Raw genomic sequence first — 23,376 nt, forward strand, 5'->3', positions numbered from 1 at the left:
GATGAAACAAAGCATGACTGACTGAGAAGGTCCTAATAATAAATGGCTAGAAGTAGCGAAGTAGGTGAAGTAGGCATGTAGCCCTGCAGTTATATATTTAAAAAACCTTATGCAGCACTCTGCATTCATTCATCTCAAAAGGATTTACACACCCACACCCACACACCCACTTCAGATAAATAAATAACAGTTAAAACATCCAGATAGTCATTACACATAGGCCTGGTTTGTACAGCGTGGCAAGCCAAGCTTGGTTTTTTGGGACTGTGCAGATGCACATGCTCCCAGAGAGAAATGTGCAGCTACTTTGCTGCTGCCCCACTGAACTCAGCCAAGGTTTGGCTTAGCCTGTTGGCTTGTGGTTAAGCTTCTCACTAAGCAGAAGTGTGTGGGGAGCAGTAAAAAGTAGTGGGGAGGATTTTTACTACAGAAAAATCTTCATAGCTAATCAAAGTTGAGTAGTAAGAAGAGAAAATTACGTGATTAGCGTTTTTTTTTTTTAAGGTTTGCCTTCATATCTCCATAGCCTTTTTCATTCAACTGAGGGAGAAAATCTAACAGCAATTTTGTGTTTTACACTATTTTCAGTCAGACAGGTGGCATCTTCATGTTCAGAAACTCCCATCCTGGCAAGCCGGCTAAAGCGGGGTTAATACTTATCTTTTAAGATCACTCCTTCATTCTTCCTTGCTAGTTACACAAAGTGCCAGAGCAAAAGTGGAGCCAGTTCTAGCCAGAGACTACATTCCATGCTGACAGGTTGAGTTCTGCCCTCAATAAGCTATTTAGACTGTGAGCATTCTTTCCTAGCCCTGCAGGGTCATCATAACTCAGCCTATCAAGTCTACTTTCTTTACACACCACTGACTAATATAAAAAGCATGCTTCCAAAACTGGACTTTTCCTCCTTCCCTGACCTATCAGACCAGTGAGGTAATACAACATCTGAGCTCTTAGTTACTTGGAAGGGTAGAATTCAAATATCACAAATGGAAAATCACCGAGCAGTCAATTACTTTTCAGCACCTCTCATCCCACATGAAGCAAGATTGCTTGACCCTTATTCATTACACGAATGTGGTGTTGGCCTGGATAAAGCAAAATGCGCTAGCGAAGAGCAAAAAGGAATTTTAAAAGTAACTCTGGCCCTACTTTAAGTACATTTGAACATATACAGAGCATTTTGCTGGTCAGTGAATTCCCATTCCAGTTGCCACCACAGGTCAGTGGTAACAGCACATGAGTTGTATGCAGAAGTTTTGGATTCTGTCTCTGGGTTCTCCAAGTAAGTTTGAGAAGGACTCCTGCCTGAAACACTGGATAGAGAACCTCTGTCAGTCGGTGTTGACAATACTGAACTAGGTAGATCAGTACTCTGACTCATTATAATACAGCTTCCTGTATAAAGGTAAAGGTAAAGGTACCCCTGCCCGTACGGGCCAGTCTTGACAGACTCTGGGGTTGTGCGCCCATCTCACTCAAGAGGCCGGGGGCCAGCGCTGTCCGGAGACACTTCCGGGTCACGTGGCCAGCGTGACATTGCTGCTCTGGCGAGCCAGAGCCGCACACGGAAACGCCGTTTACCTTCCTGCTGGTAAGCGGTCCCTATTTATCTACTTGCACCCGGGGGTGCTTTCGAACTGCTAGGTTGGCAGGCGCTGGGACCGAGCAGCGGGAGCGCACCCCGCTGCGGGGATTCGAACCGCCAACCTTTCGATCGGCAAGCCCTAGGCGCTGAGGCTTTTACCCACAGCGCCACCCGCGTCCTGTATACAGTCTAGCAAAAATTACTTAAGTCACGGCTGAGCTTTTAACTAGCACTAATTTAATGTATCACTTATTGCTGCACAATTATGTGCATGTGTACTCATAAGTAAGCCCCTTATTCTGTAATAAGCATGTTTAGGGCTGGAGTCTTAATGACTGAATTTTTTTGAAGTATGCTGTTCTCCTTTTGCAAATGGTAGCTTGCCCAGGACTAGAATTTGATCTTGCCGATTCTCATTAGCATTTGACCTACCGCACGTTTCTGAACTTGCCATGGATGGATCAATTTACTGCGCCGTCAAGAAGAAATTGTTGGCTTGAGTCAGCTGGAACATTTCGCTCTGCAAGTACCTTGGGGTACGATCCCCCTGCACCACAGTCTTATTGTTTAGTAGTGCAATTTGGATGCTGCCTTGGATCAGCAGACTTGGCATTTTCAGACCTAGGATTCTAAACATGATTGCTGTTAACAGCTGCTTTAATGCTGACAGTCCTTATTGGATTAAAAGAATCCTCCTAGCATAATTGGGCATTAGGCAGCATTTTTATTTTTATTTTGTATTGGGATTTTTTAAAACTGCCATGGTGCTATTGAAATGAGATATCACTGAAATACTGACTTTTAAATCATTTCACAAGCATGTAGAGAATTCAAAATTAATTCCTTGTCTTTAGTAATCCAAAAGTATGAACCCAAAAAGTAAGTGTATGATTCCAGTTTGTAATCTGCAGGTGATAAACAAATTCTGGACAAAGCTACATGTCCAGATGGAGATTGGGGACAATCATTATTCTTATCCCTTGCTGGTATATGTTGGTTGGTAAGGATCAGCACAGCAAGGGCAGGATGTCTCTTGTCAAGCAGCAACACCCTTACATGCAGAAATATTTCTTTAATGCCATACTTTCTGTCCCTGTTGTTCTTAGGAAATACATCTGGTGGTCACCTGAAATGTAACAGTTTAAGGATACTCGTTAAGACACTCTTATACCACTTTAACAATTATGATTTCCATCAAAGAATCTTGGGGATTGTAGGGTTGTTATGGTTGATGGAAATTATAGCTCTCTGAGGGGTGTTTCAGCACCATTAACAAACTACAGTTCCCAGGATTCTTTGGGGAAAGCCATGGCAGTTAAAATGGTAAACAGTATTTTACGTGCATGGTGCAGATTGTTCTGATCTTTGTTGAACATGTTTGATTAGCAGTAATTCCAACTATAATGCAAGACCCATTTCAAATACTCTTATAGGGACAAAAGGGTCTCTTCTCTTATATATGCGCATAGCATGAAGAAAGGGGTATTGAATGATGCAGGACATTTCGAGTCTAGAAGTTGCACAGTGATGGCGGTCTGTTACCTCCAAATTTGTATTCTTACATCTTTAGGGCATATATATCTGTGATAGTGTACAGTGTGGGTTGGCCAGCTGCATTGCGTGAAAATAGAGAGATGGGGAGGAGTGTATTTGTGTGTGTAAATGAAAACAGCTCTTTTAATTAATTTATGAGTCCTTTGGGATGCTCACTATATCATCTTCAGAATCAGTTAAAAAAAGCTGTAACAGCAAGCAAACAGTGATTTGGGGTGCACTTTAATTGTACATGGCACATTTAGTTTACACAGTTGTTCCAACAATCACCCACTGCACAGTTAATGGTGTTTTGTTGTGTGAAAGTCAGTAGGTTGCATTTTTATTTACTGCTTTTTGCAAAAACCAATCTATATATTCATCAAACACAAGAGCACAAATGCAGTCTTTGACAACTTCATTTAAAAAGTACATTAAAATACCTTTAAACTGCTCTTTTTGTGCTTATACAGCAGAATTCCCCAATGAGTACAACACTGGCACAAAGAATAATTTGTCAACGTTCATATTGATTTTCTTTGGTTATCCAGCATTTCAGAGGTGGAATCAGAGGGTTTAACTATTTCCCTCTTTTAGCATAATACAAAGGAATGCAAGGCGTTCTACTTCAACAGGTTGTTCTTCTCACTTTTGCCAATAAATTTCCATCACTCTAGGGCATGAGGCATTGGAAGAATCCAGTCCTGTAGTAGTTGTAGCCTATTCCTTCCATTGATTCTAAGGCTGGGAAGCACAGTCCTTAACCCTGCTGGATTAGAATAAAGGCCTCTCTAGTCCAAAATTCTGGCCCACAGTGGTCAACTAGATGCCTATGGGAAGCCCACAGCAGGAAATGAGTGCAGTAGCACACACCTGTTTGTGCTTCCCAGCAACTAGTATTCAGAAGACATTGGGCCTCTCATCACGGAGGTAATCATAACTGCTAGCCACTGATCTCCTCCATGAATAAACCCATTTTACAGCCACCCAAGCTGGCAGCCATTACTACCTATTGTGGTAGCAAATTCCATAGTTGAACTATGTGTTGTGTTAATGTCCTGAATGTTCCCAATTCAGCCTCATTGGATGACTCCAGTATTATGAGAGGGGAGAAGAAACTTCTCCCTTTCCACTTTTGCCATACCTTGCATAGTTTTATATGCATCTATTTTGCCCCCTTATTCACATTTTTTCCTAAACTGGGAAGCTCCATGTGTTGCAGGCAAGTTGCTCCATTTTGGTTGAGCTTTTATCCTATGTCCATAAGAGGTTTGTTTTTTAATCTTTAAGGTGGTCTAATTTCTCTGTGGTCCTGGTCTCTCTTATTACAGAAGAGCTGCATTACAAACATATTCAGCTGCATTTCATATCTGGGTGTAACCCCAAAATATTTCCCAAAGACAAAGGCAACATCTTACCAGGGATAGGGACCATATAATGGGAATTATGCCGGGCAATAAAGAAAGAATTGGAGCATATGAATTGTTCATCTCAGGCCAACTAACTCATACCTATTCTTAAACGCTGCAGCAAGAGAAATAGAAAAGGGCAGACTGTGGTCATAGGGGACTGACATAGGGGAGAAATAAGTGTATTTAATTTAGGAACTGTTACAGACATGGATGTTTTATGTACAAAAATGCTTATGGAGCTTCTTGATAATATATCACTCATGGATGGGAATGGGCTCCTGGGAGTCCATTCTGTCAGTACTGTCATCTCAAAAGTAAATTGCTTGCCAAATAGGAAGGAGAGAGACCTGCATACTTGGCTTGGAGAAAAATGAAAACCGCCTAGCTAGTGATCAAAGGTGTCACTGCTTAAGAGATTTCTGACTATAGAAACTAGATTATTATATATACATACAGATGTGGAGGTCTGTTATGAAACCAGAGGGGTTAAACAAATATGTTTGGGTTGCAGCATCTGGCAGCTTCTTCTCTATGTACAATGGTACATTCTTCTCTACATTAGCACAATTAGTGCTAATGGCATAAGGACCCAATGCCTCATTCACCAACCCTGGATTTGTGAAGGTTGCACAAGGTTCTGATGTGGAAGATATTGCCATTTAGACCTTGCAAAGCAAGGTTCTGCAATACAGTTTGCAGCTGCATAGTGTTTACTTGTGTACTGATAGGGGTTATACTTCCGAGCTATGGCAGATTCAAAATTTGCTGATCTGAAGAATCTTACTGATTTTTACAGGAAAATAAGAGGGTATTATTGATCATGTTTAAATTTTGTCTGTGTTTGGTTCAGACTGAATCGTGATGATAATCTAATGCTTCTTTTAAGAAACACCTTGTAAACCACTGAAGCCCCAGGAAGTTTGCATGACGGTTATGTGACAGCTACTCTTTGGTAACCATTCATTTTGATTTCTTTATGTGGAGGTTATATGACATTGCCTCAAGTGATTGTTATCCCAAAGTTTCCCATGAAAGAAAGTTTGTTGCGCAAGAGCATGAACTCGTCTTTAATTGCCCACCCTTCAAATTTGCCAGTAGAGGATTGAATCTCACCTATAAAATAACGACAACCTGGAAGTGGTCTTTGTCAATGACTTCCAATCGTGTGTCCTCTTAAACTTAAACATGCAATTTTGCGAGGTGTTTTTCATACTTGTCTTAAATGTGGTTCCAATACCCATCTGGCAATAATGCAGGATAGATTCCTCTGCCACCTCTTCTTCTGAATATGGATGAAGCAGTATATGGTCAGCTATATTTCACTGTTATTAGCAGACTGGTTGAGAACATAGTGCATGCTATTGTCTTGGCTCAGTGGCTAGGACACTCTAGGTCATAATAATACCATTTGGCCTTTCTACACCTTCAGATGCAGTATGAATTTTAAAAGATACTTGGTTTACAATACAGCATTCCACATATGGCAGCCTAACAGAAGCATTATACCATATGCACTTCTTTGCTGATAAATCAGTAAGAAGGTAGAAAAGGCCTTAGAGATGCCCTTTTCCCTTCTCTCTACATCCTGAGGCACTTATGTCAAGAATAGAATAGTTAACAACTAAAGACCTGTGTACAAATTTCATGGGTGATGGGAGCTGGCCTCAGGGGAAACATGTTTTCAGAGGCCAATTCCCCGCTCCGCCATCACGGTCAGTGGAGGGGTTTTTTGCTTCCCTTCTTTAGGGAATGGCTGCAGTTCATTGGCAGAACTGATGTTTTGAGGGTCCCGGGATCAATTTGTGGCATCTCCAGTTTGAGCTGGGAAAGAATCCTGTCTGAAACCTTGGAAAGCTGTTGCCAGTCAGTGTACACAATGCTGAACAAGATTGACCTATGCCCTTCTTGCATCTTAAAGCAGGGTATGGAACCTGTTGCCCTCCAGATGTTTCTGAACTCTCATCATCCCTAACAATTGATATGCTGCCTGGGACTGATGAAATTAGAGTCTAACAATGTCTGGTGGGTCATAGATTTCCACCTCTGGTTTAAATGAACCTATGGGTGGAGAATATTGGAGTTGGAGAAATCACATCGTAGAATGTGTGTTCTCTGAGTATCGTCCCCCTCCAAGAACAAGAACAACCAATCTGTTACCCTCCTGAAGCTGAACTCCCAACGTCAGCCTCAGCCAGCATGAACAAGTTTAGAGATGATGAGAGCTGCAGTTCAACACCTGGAGGGCATGCTAGGTACCTCTGCTTTAAATTATGAAGGGGTAGGCTTCTTTTCAGCTTAAAGGACCTTTCAGTGGTATTCAAAGCTAGTTCCCCTCAGAGTAGACCTACTGAGGCTAATGGACATGGCTAACTTAGGTTCATTAATTTCATTGGGTCTACTCTGTGTAGGATTTAGTTGCATGCAGCTCCCTATGAGGGGACAAATTGGGATTAGAATATGTGCATTTTATCCCCTCCCCCATCTTAGCCTAGCAAAGTTTTAGTGCAGGAATGAGGAACCTGTGTCCTTCCAGATTTTGCTGGACTACAACTTCTGTCATCACTGACTGTTGGCCATGCTGACTGAAGCTGCTGAGAGTTCATGTTCAACAACTTTTGAAGGACTGCAGGTTCCCCATTTCTAGTGCAATACACTCTCTGGTCTGCTACAGTGATGGTTCTCTAGTGTCACAGAGTTCAGGCAACTACCGGTAGTTCTCTCTGTATGCAAGCTGCACCGGTGGTGCAAGGTGGGGCCTGCTGCCGGGGGCCAAGGTTTGAGTCCTCCAGTGACATATAGTATGATGGCTGCAATGATATAATATGAGAGAAATAGGTTTTGGCATTGCATGGAAAGTCCCCAGTCGTGCATAGGCAAGGTCTTTGGGGAGAAATACTACAGTGAGTCATTACAGCATCCAAGGAGAGGAGATCAAGGTCTGCCTCCATCCTGCTTTCATAAGGTTATTTAGGAACAGTAAACTGTCCATCAGCAAGGCATCTTTTTTCCATTTTAAAAAAAGATTATTTTGCCTTTTAATGCTCAAGGTCACCTTAATATGCTGTGGCATCAGCATGCCAGATGTTATTGTGCATAAAAATGAACATGCACAGGGACAATTTGATTTTATCTTGCCCCCTAAGCAGCTTTGGGATTATATCACAAAAAGCTCTGCTGTCCCTGCATTTTATGCATTGGTATTAAAAGTGGGAGGATTCCAGGAAGTGGCAGCGTTCTCATAACTCAGATCATTTGTCATGTTCATACACATGAAGGTATGTAGCGGAGCGCAAGGCTGCTTAGTTGTGGCCTAAATCATCAGAGCATGCAGAGAGCTGTCTTCTCCAATGACTCTGAAAATCATTCTGCAGACTGATCAGACTTCAGAATTTGCTGGCACTTTGTGCCCTAATGTTTCCAAGATATAGATTGCTTCAGCAAGTTTTTAATGGAAGATCTTAATCTCCTAGCGCCTCGAGCTTTGATTTCCCCATTTCAAACCCAAAGTAAATAACACAGAGAGTTTTGAAGCTCTGTTTGAAATGTTTTGGCAAAACAGCCAGTTGCCCTGAGAATAATATAAACAGCACAAGTGCTGGGGCACAAGATTGCTGAGCACTGGAGTTAAGTGTCAAGAAATGGATTCTTCTATCCTCTGCTTGTTTAGAAAGCCTTTATTCTTGGTGGAAACAGATGTGACGTGGGAGATCTCTAATAGGACCACCTGAAGTTTTAATTCTTTTGTTTTGCTGTTATTGTCGTGTGGTTATTTGTTTTACTGTGCAGATTGTGACAAGGTCGGCTCTTGCAGGACTGTAGATTTCAGTTATATGTTTGATTTCAGGTGTGGTGCCCCTTTGGGAAGTGCACAAATTCCAGTATGAAGTCAAGGCATTTTTGCAGTAAAACTATGGAACTTGTTCTAACAGGAGGAAGTGATGGCCAACAACTTGGCTTTAAAAGAGGACTGGAAAAATTCAAGAAAGATAAGGCTCTCAGCAGCTACTAGCCACTGTGCCTATGTTCTAATTCCACTGCCAGAGGTAGTATGCCTCTGAATGCCAGTTGGGCATTGCAGGTGGGCAGAGTGCTCTTGCACTTATGTCCTGTTTGCAGGCTTCCCACAGGCATCTGGTTGGCCACTGTGAGAATGGGATGCTGGACTAGACGGGCCATTGGCTTCATCCAATAGGTCCTTATATTCTTATTTTCGGGCTATTTAAAATTTAAATATTAATTTGTGTATGTGTGTGTTTAATGTTCACACGTGCCTTAACTTTTAAAAATAAGATATCATACCTCTTCGTAAAATGATATTGAAAGGCTAAATATGAATAGTAAAACAATAAGGGCTGCCGTTCTTGTATGGCCACCATACAGTGGTACCTTGGGTTAATTTGTTCCAGAGGTCCGTTCTTAACCTGAAACTGTTCTTAACCTGAAGCACCACTTTACCTAATGGGGCCCCCTGCTGCTGCCATGCCGCCGGAGCCCGATTTCTGTTCTCATCCTGAAGCAAAGTTCTTAACCCGAGGTACTATTTCTGGGTTAGCGGAGTCTGTAACCTGAAGCGTATGTAACCTGAGGTACCACTGTATTGGAATCTGCACTTTTCCCAAGGCGGTTCTACATCTGAAATTGATTATAAAGCTGGGAGGAGCACAGAGAGAAAAAATGAATCTGCAGCAGCACAACTAGATGCCTTCATCTGCTGCAACAAAACATGTCTCCCCTGCATCGCTTTCTACAGCCACAGCAGGCGCTGTAACTCTCCAACAGTTTGACATTACCCCCAAGGGCACACTTCTCTGTTGTCTCTTGAAGCAGATGGATGCCATCTCATCTTAACTTTCCCTAGCAGTGCAGGAGAACTTAAATAATAAGCTTTTAAATTTGCGTGTTATTGTCACGAATAATATTTGACAGCCAGTATTCAAATGTGGTCATTTTTGACTAGGAAGTGAACTTTAATCAACATACACTAGAGACATGAGTCATTTTGGGCAACAGCTGGTGGCGTTATGCCAGTCCGATAACTGTTCCTACATTTTTTAAGTGTTCTGGGTTGGTAATAACAATGAATTAGATATTTTTTAAAAAAACACCTGAATTAGGATGGAATTTGCCAAGGTATTTCTATATATACCTCCATCAAATGTAAAGAGTAGTAGAAGGAGGGCAATATACTCTGAGTGTCCCTTTGGGGTTAAAGCAGAGTAGTGTGATGCTATGAGGAGAGGGACATTGCAGTTTATTTCCCCTTGGGAGTTTCTGTGTTGTGATAAACAAAAACAGCAGCAAGCATTTCATCTGAGTGTCACTGGCCTGAACACAATGAAAACTGACAGCAACTCTTTCCCAAGGAGATGGCGGGGTCTGTAACAAATAAGAGAAAATGACACACTTCTTGGGTCACTAGAGCTCTTGATAGAAATGTATGTGCAAAAAAATCAAGCCACAAACACAGCACAGATAAGACTGACCCAGAGAGAAAGAGAAATGGCTTCCCAAAAAAGAATTTTGGGAACTATAGTTTACCCACAACAGAACTACATTTCCCATAATCCTTTACAAACTACAGTTCCCATGAATCTCAGGGAGGTGTCATTGTTGGTATATAATCGTTTGTTTGTAATTGGTTTAAAAGAATAAAAGAATTCCCTAGATGCCTAGATATGGGTTTGAGACAAATACTCTTTTGGGGAGAGCCCCAGCAAAGATTTAGAGTCACAAAACATGCAGACAAGTTAAGAGTGGAGATATAGCTTGTTAGACCTTTAAATAATCCCCTTTTAAGTTTCTTCCAATTTTCCCCTTACTTCCCTTAGCTTAGAAAAAAGAGACTATATGTTTGATACACACAGCCAGTGTATAGTTTGATACACACAGCCAGTGTGGTGTAGTGGTTAAGAGCGGTGGACTCGTAATCTGGTGAACCGGGTTCGCGTCTCTGCTCCTCCACATGCAGCTGCTGGGTGACCTTGGGCCAGTCACACTTCTTTGAAGTCTCTCAGCCCCACTCACCTCACAGAGTGTTTGTTGTGGGGGAGGAAGGGAAAGGAGAATGTTAGCCGCTTTGAGACTCCTTCAGGTAATGATAAAGCAGGATATCAAATCCAAACTCCAAACTCCTCTGATAAGTTAAAATGGTTTGCTTACAAACTCTTCAAAGGTCAGATTTGTGTGCTTTTCCAAGAAAAGACAGACAGTTTAACTTAGTTTCAAGAAGGTAAGAGTTTCTAAATCATTTGTCTAGAAACACAAAGATGGCTTAGTAAAGCCATGTGGTCAAAGTTTGGAGCATCCAACTCAGACGTCCTTTCTGATTGAAATCACATGGTCGAAGAGGGTGAATAAAGACTTTGGTAATCCTCCCTCCCAAAGAGGCTGATATATCCCACTGTCATGTGCTTTAACTATATGGGGTGTACTCTGTCAGTGTCTTCTACTAGAAATATAACTTTTTGGGATACTAGAACAGAATAATCAGGACTGTATAGGAAATTGGTCCTTGACCTGATGGATCATAGATAGAGATGTAGAAGGCTGGAAAACCCTAGGGAAAACTGGGGAAGGGGAGGAAAAGCACCCCCCCCCCAAATTCATATCTCTAGTTACAGAAAATTGGCCTTTGAACGAATGTGTCATGACCAACAATTGCATCACACCAGTATTATCATCACCATTTTTGACATGTTGATTTTAAAAGAAGGAAGAGAGGAGAGCGAAAGTAGAGAATCTCAAACATAAGAGATAAAGCTTAAAAGTAGATAAAAAGCAATATGTAGCCTAAGGATAATATTTCAGTTCAGGAACTGAAATGGTTGAATACTGCTGCTTAGAGAACTTTTATACCTCAACCCAAACACAGAAAAATATCATAAATAAAATGTACAAAAATTATTAGATGCAGTAAAATGTACTGTTGATTAAATAATGGGAATTTAAAAAATACTTCTTGATACGGGGACCATTTTTATGCACAGCTATGAGGGAACGTGTAGGACGCAGGTGGCGCTGTGGGTTAAAGCCTCAGCGCCTAGGGCTTGCCGATCGAAAGGTCGGCGGTTCGAATCCCTGCGGCGGGGTGCGCTCCCGCTGCTCGGTCCCAGCGCCTGCCAACCTAGCAGTTCGAAAGCACCTCCGGGTGCAAGTAGATAAATAGGGACCGCTTACCAGCGGGAAGGTAAATGGCGTTTCCGTGTGCGGCTCTGGCTCTGGCTCTGGCTCTGGCTCTGGCCAGAGCAGCGATGTCACGCTGGCCACGTGACCCGGAAGTGTCTCCGGACAGCGCTGGCCCTCGGCCTCTTAAGTGAGATGGGCGCACAACCCCAGAGTCTGTCAAGACTGGCCCTTACGGGCAGGGGTACCTTTACCTTTACCTTTATGAGGGAACGTGACATGATTTTTAAATATGAAAGTGAAGTTTCTCAGATGAGCAAAATATGGCATAAATTGTGTGCAGGTAGAAATTCTTCTCCTACAGAAATGTTAGCATGTACAGTGGTGCCCCGCAAGACGAATGCCTCGCAAGACGAAAAACCCGCTAGACGAAAGGGTTTTCCGTTTTTTGAGGCGCTTCGCAAGACGAATTTCCCTATGGGCTTGCTTCGCAAGACGTTTTCGTCTTGCGAGTTTTTTTGCTTTCCCCCCTCTTTTTCTAAGCCGCTAAGCTGCTAATAGCCGCTAAGCCGCTAATAGCGCTAATCCGCTAAGCCACTAATAGGGGTGCTTCGCAAGACGAAAAAACCGCAAGACGAAGAGACTCGCGGAACGAATTATTTTCGTCTTGCGAGGCACCACTGTAATCCTTTTCCACTGGGAGTTACAACTGCACCCCTCACCTCTTCATAGACACGGTCCTGCAGCAGCTGCTTCCCTGGGCCCTCTTCGTATTTGTGCAGTTGTTTTGTGAGGGAGCAAAAATGTGCGTGGCAAGTCCTTCTTTCCTCCCTGTCTCATGCCCAGTTCCAGCTTCATGGCTGAGTAGGAATAAATACTCAGGATTATGGATGGAGCAGAAATTTGATTCAGTTAATGTTTAAAGGTGAATCTACTAAACTGGCCCTTACCAAACAACACACAAACCAAAACATAGCTATGCTTCAGAATTCTCACTTGCTTGAGTTTTGTGGTTTCGTTCTCAAAAAAAAAAAAAAAAAGTTTATATTATGGCAAAATGTGCATAAAAATATATTGGTGCAAAGAACATACCAAAATCCATTATATTTGGGCACGTTGCTTGCAAAGATGTGTGCATTAGTCAAAACTGCATACAAAAGTATATTTCTTAGGATAAATTCCCACCAAAATGCTGATGAGCTACAGAAATGTGGATAATTGAATTTAAGATTGGAAAAATTAGAAACTAAAAGAACAAATTGACAAATCCTTCCATCCCTACCCAGGACAGCCCAATTCAAATACAACATTTTATTCACTGTACACCACCCTGTTTTTCATGTGCATTCTATTATCTAGTGTTCCACATACATATTATGAAACACTTTTGCAGCTGTGTTTCAGTGTAAAAGGATTTGTACAACAAGCAGGTTTCCTCGTAACTTTTTTTCAAAGTTCATTTTCGTACAGTCTCACTTTGATACCTCATGGGATGGGAGAGGAAAGCAAAATAATTGGTCTAGCTGATATGATTGCAAAACCTATTCCCTTTGCTGGTTTTTAACCCTTCACCTTTTAAAAAAATATATAAAATATATAAAAGGCACCCCACATTTACCTTTTAGCTATAATTATTTTACACTTTTATCATTTTGGAAATGTCACATTCCTTGGGAATCCATAACTGCGCTTCCTTGAATTGATCCATTTGTATGGTTGGCATTTGGGAACTTATGGAAGGTGACATTCGGAGAAGAAGCTCATTTTTAAAAAATAAGTTACTACATATTAATGAGGATTCATGCAGCCCTGAATGCAATCAGTGACAAAATTCAATTGGATAAGGATTACAGCCCCAAGCAACATTTGTCGTTCTAACAAGCTCTGAATTTGTTTATTACAAAGGGATATCACAGACGTGGAGTTGTGCTTTAATTCTGTTAAGCTTTGATGAATGCCATCAAAGTTTCTACAGGAAAGAGAAGCAGACATTGCAAAAATAGTTGAGCAAAAGCAAGATTTCCTGCTTCTAGCATTAGGGCACCTGCTGGGCACAGGAAACAGACAAATCCCACATCTCAAAATCTACACTTGTTTGCTGTCTGTTTTCATTAGTGGCATCCTGTATGTTTGTAACGTCTGATTTTTGTGTTATGTATTACGGTAAATATTGTTAGTAACTTAATGCAGTCTGTACCAAATCCTGGCCCTTGGCCTTGTTAGCACTTCACTTTTGTGCTATTGAGCACAAAAGTTAGAATCTCATAAAAGAGGCACTAGTTTGGCTGTGATGTCCATTCATCTTGTATGTGGCCATTGGGACAAATGGCTGGGTTCATCTAGTGTCCAGCTTTTGTTTTGCTCCTCCTCCTTTCCCTTCAATATGATATTTTTTTGGTGAACATTTTAAATATGATTGTGCAAATGCTTGTACACTAGGAATGCTTGAAATATGAAATATTTATGTCCTGGGCTGTTGTTGAGATCAGATCTCACGAGAGCAGTTTTCAGAGGCTCCTACGAGCTAATGACCCACAGAAACATGACTATTCCTAATATAGCTGAAATTTTACAGCTGTACAGTTTTCAAGAACAATACCGTTTGTAGCAGCTTACATGGTGTGATGCAAAATAGAAGTAGAAAGATAAAAGATGCCTATATTTAGGCTCTGAGTGGATATTTGGGAACAGACTGTTATGGTTACCACCCAGACAGCTTGATCATGACAATTAAGCCTACCCATTAATGGACTGTGGCGGTATACTCTACTGCCAAAGAACAGCAGAGGTAGGAGAGAACTGGAAAGAAAAAGCAGAAACTTATAAGAGAGCTTTTAAAAGATTTCAGCTCCACACTAGAACATCTCTGGTCAGCTATGATAAAAACATTGGGAGAGGGCTTTTACCTTTTTTACCTGGCTCTCAAACCAAGAATAATTGAAAGTGACATAATTCACTGGGCTGACTCTATGGGTTGTATCCAACTAAATTTTGTTCAGAGTAGGCCCATTGAAATAATGGACCTAACTTAGTCATGGCCAGCAATTTCAGTGGGTCTTCTCTGAGTAGTAGGGGTAACATTGAATACATTGCTGTGTGTGTGTGTAGGAAGAAATGTTTACACATTTTGAAATTCTGTGTAGCTCTACATATCTGAGTAAAAATGTTGTGTATCGCATTTTGTGTTCTCTATCCAGTTTTGATCCTTCAGTGCTCTAAGAACTTGAGGTATGGTGAATAGGCATATTTGGGTAAAGTGAATATTTTATGGGGCAAAGGTGAGATCCTCTTCACAGTATGTTGGTCAGGCTCACAAAAAAAAGTCAGCTACATAAGGAAGCATAGTTGGCACTGGGCTAGCAGTGGTATTGTTGGCACCTGCCAAGGCCAACTCTCCAGCAGTTGTGTGTCCACTGCCAATCTCTGGAGCGTCTTGACTATTCTGTTTCTCCTCCTCCTGTCACTGCCTGTTCACTCGCCCAATCTAACACACAACCAGGGGAAAAGAGTAAGGAGACAGACCAGCATCTTCTACTTCCCTTGCACTCTTCCTCTGGAAATAACTACTACTACTACTAGTAGTAGTAGTATATTAAAGGTCACAGTCCATCACACTTTTGCTGCGTGAAAAGACTTGTGTGTAGGCACCTTATTAGAAGCTTTCATTCATTTAGCAGAGTTTCTGGAAGCAGTGGTCAGCAATTGAAGTTACTCTTTGAGATGAAACACTCACAGATGCCATAAAACTCAGTCAAGTGATTCATTGCTTGACCGGCCATAAGTGCATCACAGTAGTACTATTTACAATCATTATAGTAATAGCTGTAATGGCATAATTAAGTTTCAGTCCCTCCACCTCCTCCTCCTCCTTATATGCTCTTCCTATCTGACTGGGTTGCCCCAGCCACTCTGGGTGGCTTCTAACATGAATAAAAACGTAATAAAACATTAAATCTTAAAAAAACCTTCCTGTACAGGGTTGCCTTCAGGACAAGTGAATGAGCAGAAGTAGCATGCAGCAGTGTGAAGGGGATGGTCCTCAGAGCGGGGACACTAAGATCTTTCTTAGGGACCCCTCAAAACCTGGACCCTACACCAGTAAGAAGACTTTCTGAATTTTGGAGTGTGGCTGCAGCATATAAGTGTATTCTATCTAATTGGTGTAAAAGAAAAGTAGATTCTTTTTATTTATTTTTAACCACAAAGAGGAGAACAGAAGCTATGCAAGGAACTCCACTCTCAGCTAGGAAGCTAGTGGCAGGGTGGGCACTGCTATGTTTACCACAATACCTGGCTTCTATAGTTCCCTTTAGCCTCTGACATTCAACAAGCCCTGGAACTATTTTAGAGAAAGCATGCCTGCTTTAATAGATCTATGTGCATTGATGTGATTGCCTCTGACTGAAGGCAGAAATGAGGGTCTGGCATGATGTGTGTCAGGACCTGTTTGTTTACGCAATCAGGTATCCCTGGATATCAGTGATTGAGCTCAGCCTCTTCCCCTCATGTATATACGTGTTCAAAGGATGAATCAGAGGGGTTTAAAAAAGGTCAACTGGTAAGATCAAGAGCTCTTGTCTTGACTCACCTCCCTTTCATTGCAGGTGAAGTCTTGTTTACATTAGCATGATTAGTGGATGAAAGCCAGTAGCATAGGGAAACATAGTGACCTATGATTGGTTGAAGAGATTCAGCAAATGGATGTGGTCTGAACACACTGGAATACTTTGTGTGTACACTGGGATTAGTTATTCCGGGAGTAACATAACACTGAGGTAGCAAACTCTGGATGTTGAGTTGTAAATACATAGCCAGGGAGATGAAGTATAGGAGGAGATGCAAGGAACTTTTCTCAGCTTGAAAGCATTAAGATCTTTAAACTTAACGCTTGATAAAACTGATGAGAAACTATTGTTTGTTTTTCATTTCACTGTGTTTGTGTGTGTTTAAACAAGTACTACTCTTCCACTGCAAATAGTTGTGATCCCAATCTACTGAAATAAATGGAAGATTTGCCATTAACTTTAGGATTGTTCTTGTAATGTAATGGGTTAAAAGCCTTCCCAGCCTCAGCTCTCTAGATCCATGACTTAAGTATCAGGGCATAAGGGTAGTATTTCTGGGAATTCAAAAATAAGTCAGCAGCTTTTCTTCTTACATTTTAAAAATGTTTCTCTCTTGGGCCTTTGACATTTTGGATGCTCTAATTTGTATAAATGCAATGAAAATCCTTCTCTTTTACTTATTTTCAATGTGGCATTTGAACTGCATCTTTGGTGTTGCCGCAAGCAGTGGAACAGTTGGCAGAAACCTGCCACTGCTGCTTTCTTTTGCTAAGCTTGAGCAGCTATTACAGGGTGAAATAACATTTTGCAAGACTGCCCTGGAAAACTCATGCTGCTGATCCCTGAACATGAGTTAAGCTAGGCAAACAAATGTGTGCTTGACAAGGACACAGATTATAGGTTACAAGGGGGCTTAGCAGAGCACATTTTAACGCAGACCACAACTTTTTCATCTAAGTGCAAATCATATATCAGTTGGGGGAGGGGACAGGGAGAAGGAGCAAAACAAAAACCCAGAAAGCTTTAAAGATGATGGGAGAGATTTGTCTTGAAGCTGAAAATTATAGAGTTCAGTAATGGAACAGGCAGAGGCGGCATGTAAAGGAAAAGTATAGTGAAACATTTGATGAAACAATAAAGTGTCGTGCTGGGGAAAAGGGAACAAACAGCCTAGAAGGAAATACTTTAGTCTAAAGAGGCATTCTGCCCCTCCCTGTTCCCATCATTTATATTCTCAAAAGCTTAAGTCAAATGGTATGTTTGCTGCATTTTTTCCTAAGATTTTGACCTAGTTCATGGGTAGGCAGACTTCATGCTTAGAGGATCTACTTCTGTCCCTTGGAGCACTGGAATCTACCAGCCAAAGTCACAAAATGATGGTTTGGGGTGCAGACAAAGTCTGCCAACAGAAAATGCTCTGTTCATTAGTGGAGAGCTACTGCAATCACTTACAAGTGATATCATCTTTAAATGACTGTAATTTGTTTTAACTGACTTTAATATTGTATTTCACCTCATGGTGAAGCATGGGTAAGAAATCAAATACTGTAAGAATATATATACACCCAGCACATAGCAAGATTGCAGTGAGTAGGAGCCAAGGGCAAATATGGAGGCAACAGGCAAAGAGAACCAGGCTGCATTTGGTGAGAGCTGAAGCAGAGCAATCAAAACAGACAGATGTTCTAGGCCTAGGTGAAGGGTTGTAAACAGGAGCTGTTGACCACCCTTTCAGCAGCCTGTTTCCTTTAAGCACTTAAGGGAACATAGAAAGATGTCCTATACCAAGTCAATATTGCTGGTCCATCTAACCCAGTATTGCTTGGACTTACTAGCAGTAATTCTTAAGGATTTCAAACGGGTCTTTCCCAACCATGCTTGAAGATGCCAGGAACTGAATTTGAGAGATTCTGTATGCAAACCATGCGCTTTGGTAGGGACCACTGAGACCAGAACCAAAGAAAGCAGGGAAATTTATGGCCCCAGGTGAGCTGTATCATTCCAAGATAAAGCAGAGCTATTGCTGAGCTTCATAAATTCCAACAGGTCCTGTCTATTTCTCTTTTCTGTTAGCCCTGGTCTGTTTATAGCCTGAAATTTTACATTTATAATAACCTTGTTTTGAACACACTAACCTACTGTGCTTCCTTCCATTCTGCATCTGGCCAACATTCCTGATTTTTTTGTTTGTTTATTATTTTAGTCATTGCTGATGGATCACTGGAGAAAACCAGTGATGATGTGGGAAGTGAAGAAGACTTGTATGAAGACTTCCGAAGTTCTAGCCATCGTTATGGCCACCCAGGTGGAGGAGGGGAACAGCTTGCTATTAATGAGGTACTGCAACTATGGGTTTCTAAGGAAAATAAGACAGAGCTATCATTTTTAAACAACAACAGCAACAGTGAAACTATTATGATTAACCAGGCAGGACTCTCTTTGCAGTAGATGCATTTTCTAATGGTTCATTTATCTGTTAACTCCCTCATGTATGTGAATTTTAGTAGGCAGACTTGCAAAGGCAACTTCCTTTGAAAGAGCATATGGGAGACGTATGATGCTTAAAAATATGTTTGCAAATTTTAAGGTGGAGAAGAAATGATGGAGGATGCATCAATAAGCTCAATCAGGCCAGTTAGCTTAAGACAGAATCACTATGTCCCAGAATCCACCATTAGAGCACATCAGGTTGTTTCCTTTTAATTTTTCATATTTTGGAAGGCCTTCAGGTTAATTGCCAATTAATTAATTTGTTCTGTGATATTATTTTATTATCCTAAACATTAAGTTGATGTTGGATATTTTGGGTGATTTTTAATACATATAATTGAATTTTAGAATAATTTGTATGACCTGTGACTTTTTAATTAATTTCAGTTACTTTGAGTAGAAAAGTAGGCAACAAAGTTCTTCAGTCTACTAATAGATCTGAACCTGGCAGCTGGTATGTTCCATATTGTTCAATCAGAGCTCTACCTGATGCACTGCTGATCTAGCAAGGCCATTGTTGTGTGTGATTTTATTGGCGTGTTCAAAACTGATTCTTCAGCTCTTATGTTTCGCTTTGTTGGGACAAGCAGCATATATACTGAAGTTCTGCACAAGACTTCTTATTATCTTAATGTTATAGGTGGGCTAACCAGCAGAATGGTTAAACAAAATTTCAGAAGTGTTGTGCTACTGTGATCTTTGTCTACATGCATCTATAAGTGCACAGATAGGTCGTTCAACTCAGACCAACTTCCTTTGCACTCATTGGATGGCATGGGACTTGGCTGTGCTTCCACTATTTGATCAGGAAGAGAGGTCCTCTCATATTTATTGAGGACCTCTCTGTCTTTCTTTCGGAAGCAACTTTGAATGCATCTTCCAGAAAATACATAGTGATTATGATGATTTCCTGTAGAACTACAGACTTTGCTTGGTGATTTTTCCTCCTGAAAAGTGTTCCGTTCATTATTAAAAATGCTTTCAAGTCGCTATCTAGGATCAAGGATTAAATATGCTTTTTTATTCAGTGAAGATAGTTTCTGTACACTTTGAAATATATGTTTTTCCATTTGTATTTCCTTCCCTTCCTCATTCAAAATATTAATGACGAAAGAAATAGTATGTTTAAGGAAGAACGATGATTGTGTATGTATTGAAATACTGATGTTGATTGCCTTAAGGGGTTTTGTTATCTGGTGCATTAAGATTCAGAATGTTGCCATCCAACTGTGTTTCTAAGCCCACTCACTCATGAATATCCTACATTAGAAAATAGCAATACATTCTTTCTATAAATTAATGAAAAATTTCATTGGAGGGTATGAATGCTTGAACTATAGCATAATCTGCTCCGCTTTAGTAGCCTTTCCCCAGCTTAGAATATCATGTAGGAATGAAAGCAGAGATAAAGTTTTGTATTTTACATAAGACTTATAAATGTTTATTAGCAAATTGTACACTGGCACATTCCAGATTATGAATAAAGCTCTCTGGTATGTAACTACATTTTTCTACTCCATTTCTAAAATATATAGCTCACAGATAATTCCCATTAGAAATTTAACTGCTGTGTTTTTACATGTATTCAGGTTAATGAAAGAATTTAAACAAGTATTGTTTCTATACAGGGGATATTTTGCAGATATTTAGCAGTAGCAGAAGAGGAGGTGGGACTATGCCCTTTCTTTTAGATGGGAAGGCTTTCCAAAAGTTAGTTCTTTTTTCCTTTTAGCCCAGTTGCAACCAACAAAAGTGAGTTTTGAGAGAGAGGCTAGTAAAAATAAATAAATTTGTAACATGCTGTTGCCAAATATCAAAGAAAGGTCCAAGGGATATGAACCTGAAGGGCTGTTTTATTGTCGCTCCTATAATCCTCTTGGATTCAGCCCTTTTGCTGTGCAAGGCTCCAATAGCTATCAAAAATCTACCACAAAGGCTTGGGTAATAATTAAATGCCAGTGTTTGGTAAGGGACATGAAAATTAAGCCTCAGTCCAGGCAAAATAGTATGTTGTTATTTACTTGATTTTGTAGTGAATGGTTTGTTGTAAGCTCTGCAAATTGTAGTGGAAAGGCAGGGTATAAATCATCATCATTATATAATTTGCTAATGTTGTTGTTGGTGTTGTCATCCCCATGGTTTCAGACCTCCGTTCTTTGCAAGAATAATTGAGAATGATGTGCCTTTTATGCTAGACAAATGGACTTAAAGGTACCACAGTAATCAGAAACCCACAGCAAGACCAAACTCTGCCTTCAGATATGTGGTTAAAATTTTGTGGTCTGTGTGAAGACTGAATGTGAGGTCTTGTCTGATCTGCCAAAGGCCCAAGAATATCAGCTGCCATTCCTGTCATATGGACACAAACTAGCTGCACATTCAAAACTTGAGTTATATACACAGTATTTTTTGTGTGGCGGTGGCAGCGGGGGGCTCATCTGCCATGTTTTAGCCTCAAATAAAACAAAGTGCCAGAAATGGTTGGAGTGGCCAGGGACCTTATGAGTGACAGCTGCAATTCTCTGATTCTTTGTGCATTTGGGGATAATTCATCTGCCCTGAATTTGCAAGGTCAGCTGAGAAATAATATTGACTTTGTCTTGGCAACTGTGCTCAGAGTGCATGACATTAGACGGAAAGGGAGAGAGTTGTGATGTCTGTGTCCGCAAGGAAGGTGATAGATAATTCTGCAGCTGCTGTTTATATGGCAGTTCACCAGCAGGCACTTGCAGAGTTATTCAAAAGATATTGCAGAATGCTTAGCATCAACACTTAACTCTATAACGGTGACTGATCAAATAACCTCTGCAGAGGTGATAATGACAAGCTTATAACTGACACTTCCCTTAGGGAACACTTTAGAGAAATGCAGCAAGAGGAATGGCTGCTGGTTTGGGGTGGGGGGAGGCTCCTGTGGTTGTTAGTCAATGGGTTCTTATCAACTACTTTGGAGTTCAGAGATAGACGATGAGGTTGGATTCTAACTCCCATTGTCCCAAATTGGCTGTGCGGGCAGGGGCTGATTAAGGCACTGAGTTGGCCACCTCTGATCATTTGGCATGTAACATTGGTTCTTCTTTGCCCAGACATCCAGGATTCAGAGCTAGATATGCCTTTGGACTTCACCTTAAGTACTGGCTAGCTAGACTGCCACTGCTTAAATGAAGATGCAAGTAATTCCTTATGAAAGTTCTCTTCCTCCACCACCACTTTCTGGTGCAAATATACTTGTGACACGTCTGAAACTAGATATGTGAATTGACACTTCTTGCAAAGTGGCATGATATCATAAGCACAATATGGCTGTTTTCATCTGGCTATTTTATACTAATGGTATTATAAATATACATCCCAGTTATTTAACTGTAGCTCTTTGTTGATTTATTTCGTTTATATTTTGCTATTCTTTCAAAGAGCTCAAATAAATGCCTTTGACTCATTATCCTTATTTTGTCCTCTCAGTCACCTTATGAGCTAGGTTAGGTTAAGAGATAGAGACAGGACCAGGTCACCCAATCAGAATTATGGCTGAGTGGAGATTTATTTTTTTTATTTTATTTTTTTTTATTTTTTATTGGTTTTACATTTTCGAAACAGATTCCTAGCAGCAATATTACAATACATACAAAAAACAGACAAAAAGTAACAAAGACACAGGTGCAAACCCTCCAACAAATACAAAAAAGAAAAAGAAGAGGGAAAAACAAAACAAAACAAAACAAAGCAAAGCAAAAAAACAAAACAAAAAAAAACCCCACCCACCCACCCCCTAACAGTGATTGACTTCCCTTCAGAAACGGCTTGAGTTGTAATCCCACGCTATCTTCCTGCGGGGTGTTTTTTATCTCCTTTGTTTACACCTCTCAGACTTTATATATCGCCTACTATGATTTTAATGTTTCCTAAATTTGTTTCCATATATGTAAGGAATTTACTCCAGTCATTAATAAATTTTCCATTTTTCTGATGCCTGATCTTCTGTGTCATCCTTGCTAGCTCTATATACTCAAATAATTTGGATTGCCAGTCTCTGATGGTTGGAATATTAGGGGTTTTCCAGTTTTTCGCTAGCAATATCCTGGCGGCTACCGTTGCGTATTGGAACATGGTTTGGTCCTCTTGCCTAATCTCCTTCCCAACCATCCCTAAAAGGAAGGCTTCCGGCTTTTTGGGGAAGGTGTATCTCAAAATTCTTTTTAATTCGTCATAAATAAGCCCCCAAAACCTTTTTACTTTCTCACAGGCCCACCACATATGATGGAAGTCTCCTTCTTTCACCTTACATTTCCAGCAAGTCTTGTCCCCCGTCTTGTACATTTTTCCTAGTTTCACAGGGGTAAGGTACCACCTGTACATCATTTTTTGTAGGTTCTCTCGAAGGTCAACACATGCTGTGAATTTCATATCCTTATTCCAGAGTTTTTCCCATCTGGCGAAGTCCAGATTGTACCCAAGATCTATGGCCCATTTGGTCATTACCTCCTTTACCTCCTCATCCTTCATATCCCAATCTAATAATTGACTATACATTTTAGATAGGAGTTTGGAGTTTCCTTCTATTATTTCCACCTGAAATCTGGACTTTCTTTCGCTCATCCCTGTTTTTTTATGCTCATTCCATAGGGAATTGATTTGGTAAAATTGCAACCATGTTGTTAATTTATCC

At 40.7% G+C, this 23,376-nt stretch overlaps 1 protein-coding gene across 5 annotated transcripts in view; it reads left to right on the forward strand.

Annotated features, from left to right (window-relative positions):
- Window positions 1–23,376, forward strand: part of ARHGEF4 (Rho guanine nucleotide exchange factor 4) — a 157,096-nt gene that overhangs the window by 90,818 nt on the left and 42,902 nt on the right. For all 5 annotated transcript variants that reach the window (XM_079978668.1, XM_079978669.1, XM_079978666.1 and 2 more), the window contains one exon: window positions 18,424–18,557. In XM_079978668.1, coding sequence (XP_079834794.1) covers window positions 18,424–18,557 — 134 coding nt within the window. The remainder of the gene's footprint in view (window positions 1–18,423; window positions 18,558–23,376) is intronic.

The sequence above is a fragment of the Podarcis cretensis genome (genome assembly GCF_951804945.1).
Source record: "Podarcis cretensis genome assembly, chromosome: 5".
NCBI classification, from domain to species: Eukaryota; Metazoa; Chordata; class Lepidosauria; order Squamata; family Lacertidae; genus Podarcis; species Podarcis cretensis.